Genomic DNA, 5,614 nt, shown 5'->3' on the forward strand with positions numbered 1-5,614 from the left:
GAGGAGCCCTGCCGGGCTGGGCCCCGGCCCCCAGGCCCACGTTCCTCAGCTGCACACGGGCTTGTGAGATGACAGGGATGGGCGACAGGGAGACGGCCTGGCCTCACCAGCTCTGTCTACACCCACAGAAAGAAATCGAAGAGCTGCCCGTGATGCGCTCGCTCTGTGTGGTGACAGAGCAGCGGGAGTGCGGGGTCTCCCGAGATCCCCACTGTGTGCTCCCCCGCAGCCCTGATGGACGGTGGAATGACACTCAATGGCTCTGGAGCTCTTTTTAAAATAAATGCAATTTCAAGTCAAATGGCCAGAAGAACGCAACTGTCTGTAAGTTCCCACTCTGTCTATGACTGCACTTCCTCTGGGCAGGAATTTCAGCAGGTCTCATGCGCTGCTCACTGAGGAATTGACCAGGGTGGGGGTGAGAATGCTAAGGCCACACTCTAACCCTCTCTGTGCACATGGGTTCCCACACTCGGAGGCGGCATTTCAGAGCACATGGCAGATGGCCTGAGGCCCCAAGATGACACTTTCCCTAGCAGTGGCCAGGCTGAGCCTTTTTCCAAAGAATGTCCTTTCAAAATAACACTCGCAGGTAAAGGGAGCGTAGGTGCCCTTAGCCCAGGAGGAACCCAGACTCACGCTGCTGAAGATCTGCAAACCGTCGTGGCCGCCCGACACGTAGATCCTGCCCTCAAAGACTGTAACCCCCGCAGCACTGCGGTTCGAGCTCATCGGGGTCACCACTGTCCACCTTCAGGAAAGAGGCAAAGGAGAAAGGGAGCCATGAGATCTGGGGATCCTGCCCTCCCAAGACAGCAGAGGATCTGGAGGAGCTGTGCTGTGTTCTGTCCTACCCTGGACGATCCCCCCAATTCTTATGGCCTCCTCCACCACCTCTGCTCAGGTCACTCTGGCTGCCGCCCTTCGCTTAAGCTTCAGGCTCACACACTCAAAGTCAGGACGCCCAAGCAAGGCCTTCTGACAGATCTGCTCCTCCCTGATACCTCTGGTCTTGTGAATGGGACCACCAGCCATCTAGCTGCTAGATTTACAGTTTCGGAATTTTTTAAGACCACTTCTCCATCATCAACATTCTGTGGTCACCATATCTCCGCTGGTTTGCCTCCTGGTCATTGCTTGTCCCCATTTCACTACCGTTGCGCTGGCTGTGGCCTCCTGTGGGACCACTGCCACTGCCTGCTTTTGGGGCTGGCTTTCAGATCATTCCCATCCCACCTGGGCACGGAATGTCCTCTGACAACTCCTATTTCCTCTAAGGCGACTCCAAGTTCCTTAACGTGCTTCTTTGCCACTGGGTCCTCATCCTCTTTCCAGCTGTGCCTTCTGCCATGTGCCACCCACACCTGCTCCTCAACCTCACACAGCAGCTCTTTCTTATCTGCAAGCCTCTCTCCCTGCTGTCTCTTCTCCTGGGATGTGCATTTCCCCTCAGAAGGTATCTCTGCAACCTGACTCTGCCCCCTCAGCCGTGGGAAGATGGAAGCCCTCCCCACTCTGTACCTAAGAGCTCTAGACACAGGCCCCCAGAGGAAGACCATCGCTGTGTGCACTGGCCCCGGCAGACGAGGTGCTGCTTAACCATCTTAGAAATCCTGCTCGCTGCCTAACACTTAATAGGTTGGTTAAGCGTGTGGAATAAAGGCTTAAACGCTCTGTGATGGATCCAATGTGTTTATACTGTAGGATTCAAATACTGAATACAAGCAGATTAAAATACTGAAATGAAAAGCTTGGGCTAACCTTGCTGGTATTTTTCAAAGAGTGTTCCGCAAAATGAGACCACAGGATGGTGACAGATACAGTGAAATTAAAGAGGTTTCTCTACTGCAGAATTTTTCAGTCTTTTAAAATGCTAATATGTGTTATGGGAAGACGAGGCCTCTGGTGGTACAGACATCAATGTTTCCCAAGCTTCTTTAATTTAGTGTATAATTTTTTTCCCCCAAAATCATATATTACCCATTCTGGAAAGTGCTATTCATCTATTTCCCATGCCCTTTCACATGCATTTCCATTAAAATGAGTTGATTTATTTAAGTGGTACAGAGCATTAACAGGTGTTTCCAAGTATCTATGCAGACTATTTATTTTTAAAATTTAATTATTCGTTCATTTAATCAAAGGTTATTAAATACCTATTACATGCAAGGAAGTACAGGTGGTAGACTTCCCTGGTGGTTCAGACAGTAAAGAATCTGCCTGGATTCTTTACTGAATGCAGGAGACCAGGGTTTGATCCCTGGGTTGGGAAAACATCCCGGAGAAGGGAACAGCAATCCACTCCAGTATTCTTGCCTGGAGAATTTCATGGACAGAGGAGACTGAAGGGCTGTAGTCTATGGGGTTGCGAAGAGTCAGATACAACTGAGCAACTAACATACGCCACAGGGGCTGAACAGGAGAAATCTTCCTTAACCTCGAGAAGCATGAGGAGAGCACTTTTGATCTTCATACTCTAACAAGCTCCAATGCCCCAGGGGAGCTGGATTCCTTACTTGTCTGTCTCAGGTGAGTAGGTCTCCACAGAGCTGAGAGAAGAGTTGCCATCGTAGCCACCACAGACGTAGATCTGTCCGTCCAGCACGACCGTCCCCATGGCACTGAAACAGACACAGCTGTTATCCCGAGGGCTTCAGACTTCCCGAGGCAACCTCTCACGTGCAGAGAAGTAAGCTGAGCCCCAAACTGCCTCCTTCTAGAACAGACCTAAATCCCAGGTATGTGCTTAAGCAACGGTGTAAAATGGAAACGGAACCGCCCTGGGGTTCCTCTTGCCTCCTGCCCGGGGTGCCTCCTCCACCTCCTTCTCAGCCCTTGATATGCTCTTCTGCCCTGCCGTGCTCAGGGTAGGATTCACCTTTAAGGCCTAGGTCAAATTCCTCCCTATGCTCCTCCAGAAGCCATCCTGGATTCCTCAGCAAGAATGAGTCCCTCCCGACCTCGCCCTCCCAGCGCAGCTCCTTTCTCACAGCTGTCCATCACCCATTCGTCCAGCACACCAGACCTTCACCAGGCATACCGTCCAGGGCACCGGGTCTAGAGAGCCGAGCGAGCCAAAGGCCCTGCCCAGAGGGGTACCAGACATCGACCCGCCATCTCTTGACAAGTGGGGACCTCCTGGAAGACAGGGGTCCTCACAGTGAGACCCTGACACTGCTGAGTGTGGTGCTTTGTAAGGAACAATCCCTTAACATGTGGGTGACTGTGATCTCCCCACACATTTCACTATAACGTATGGCAGACATCTTTTTGTTACATACATGGCCCTGCATGTCCCCTAACTTGTCTGAGGGGTCAGGCAACAGCTCCTGTTTATTTCACACCCACTGCACACAGCAGGTGCTCTCTACTTGCTATTTCACACCCTCAGCACATCCCATGGGAGGCATCACCATCACCCCTGCAGAGATGGGCAGCTGTGGCTTGAGGAGGCCAGGCGATCCTCTCAGGGCTGCCCAGAGGGCCTGTCTCCCACACTGTTCATAGTGCCAAGCTCTCCTAATACCAAAGAAGCAGGGATCTGGTGTAATCATACAGTCTTCTGGTCTACACAAAGCCTCATGAAAATGAAACATGAGTGCCAAGCTGCCTGATTCACTGTGTTCAGACCTGATGCTGAAGAAGATTAAAAGCGAATCTCGGTGTCTAACAAACAGTAAAATAAAGGATGCCAGGTTTTACAGCCCCCTTTCTAATGTACACAGCAAATCACAGTGATCCACGTGACATCCCTTAGTCAGCCTGAAAGAGGACAGGACTTGCCTGAGGAGAGGACTGTGGGAAGGTCACAAACTCACTAGACATGTTACTGTCCTTCTAGAAGTAGGCAAAAGTTACAACTGTGGAATTGAACAAAAATGTAAGAAGGACTGAGAGGTGCCACAAAACCATGTGACATTACCTTTTAATGAAATGGTAAAGACAGTGTGAAGAGACAAGGGGAACTACCGCACAACTGCACTCATCTCACACACTAGCAAAGCAATGCTCAAAATTCTCCAAGCCAGGCTTCAACAGTACGTAAACTGTGGACTTCCAGATGTCCAAGGTGGATTTAGGAAAGACAGAGGATCCAGAGATCAAATTGCCAACATCTGTTGGCTCACAGAAAAAGCAAGACAATTCCAGAAAAACATCTACTTCTGCTTTATTGATTATGCCAAAGCTTTGGACTGTGTAGATCACAACAAACTGTGGAAAATTCTTCAAGACACGGGAATACCAGACCACCTGACCTGCCTCCTGAGAAATCTGAATGTGGGTCAAGAAGCAACAGTTAGAACTGGACATGAAACAACAGCCTGGTGCCAAATTGGGAAAGGAGTACATCAATGCTGTATACTGTCACCCTTATTTAACTTATATACAGAGTACATCATGTGAAATGTTGGGCTGGATGAAGCACAAGCTGGAATCAAGATTGCTGGGAGAAATATCAATAACCTCACATATGCAGATGATACCACCCTTAAGGCAGAAAGCAAAGAAGAACTGAAGAGCCTCTTGATAAAAGTGTAAGAGGAGAGTGAAAAAGCTTGCTTAAATCTCAACATTCAAAAAACTGAGATCATGGCATCTGGTCCCATCACTTCTTGGACAATAGATGGGGAAACAATGGAAACAGTGACAGACTTTATTTTCTTGGGCTCCAAAATCACTGCAGATGGTGATTGCAGCCATGAAATTAAAAGACACTTGCTCCTTGAAAGAAAAGGTATGACCAACCTCAGTTCAGTCGCTCAATCGTGTCCGACTCTTTGCGACCCCATGAGCTGCAGCACACCAGGCCTCCCTGTCCATCACCAACTCCCGGAGCCTACCCAAACTCACGTCCATTGAGTCAGCAATGCCATACAACCATCTTATCCTCTGTCATCCCCTTCTCCTCCTGCCCTCAATCTTTTCCAGCATAGGGTCTTTTCCAATGAGTCAGCTTTTGGCATCAGGTGGCCAAAGTATTGGATGCTTTAACATTAGTCCTTCCAATGAATATTCAGGACTGATTTTTTTTTTTCGTTTCATACATGATATTTTACATGTTTCAATGCCATTCTCCCAAATCTTCCCACCCTCTCCCTCTCCCACAGAGTCCATAAGACTGATTTCTTTTAGAACTGACTGGTTGGATCTCCTTGCAGTCCAAGGGACTCTCAAGAGTCTTCTCCAACACCACAGTTCAAAAGCATCAATTCTTCGGCGCACAGCTTTCTTCACAGTCCAACTCTCACATCCATACATGACCACTGGAAAAACCATAGCCTTGACTAGATGGACCTTTGTTGGCAAAGTAATGTCTCTGCTTTTGATTATGCTGTCTAGGTTGGTCATAACTTTCCTTCCAAGGACTAAGCGTCTTTTAATTTCATAGTTGCAATCACCATCTGCAGTGATTTTGGGGCCTCCAAAAAACCGTGGGGGCTCCCCACTGTTTCCCCATCTATTTACCATGAACTGATGGGAAACAGTGGAAACAGTGTCAGATTTTATTTTGGGGGGCTCCAAAATCACTGCAGATGGTGACTGCAGCCATGAAATTAAAAGACGCGTACTCCTTGGAAGAAAAGTTATGATCAACCTAGACAGCATATTCTGG

At 48.7% G+C, this 5,614-nt stretch overlaps 1 protein-coding gene across 8 annotated transcripts in view; it reads right to left on the reverse strand.

Moving 5' to 3' along the window:
* The window catches only part of KLHL18 (kelch-like family member 18), a 56,568-nt gene that overhangs the window by 8,748 nt on the left and 42,206 nt on the right, over positions 1-5,614 (reverse strand). For all 8 annotated transcript variants that reach the window (XM_010862364.1, XM_010862362.1, XM_010862363.1 and 5 more), the window contains exons 8-9: positions 2,517-2,621; positions 640-751 (exon numbers count right to left, since the gene is read on the reverse strand). In XM_010862364.1, the coding sequence (XP_010860666.1) occupies positions 640-751; positions 2,517-2,621 (217 nt within the window). The remainder of the gene's footprint in view (positions 1-639; positions 752-2,516; positions 2,622-5,614) is intronic.

The sequence above is a fragment of the Bison bison genome, unplaced genomic scaffold (genome assembly GCF_000754665.1).
Source record: "Bison bison bison isolate TAMUID 2011002044 unplaced genomic scaffold, Bison_UMD1.0 scf7180017864482, whole genome shotgun sequence".
In the NCBI taxonomy this organism is placed as follows: Eukaryota; Metazoa; Chordata; class Mammalia; order Artiodactyla; family Bovidae; genus Bison; species Bison bison.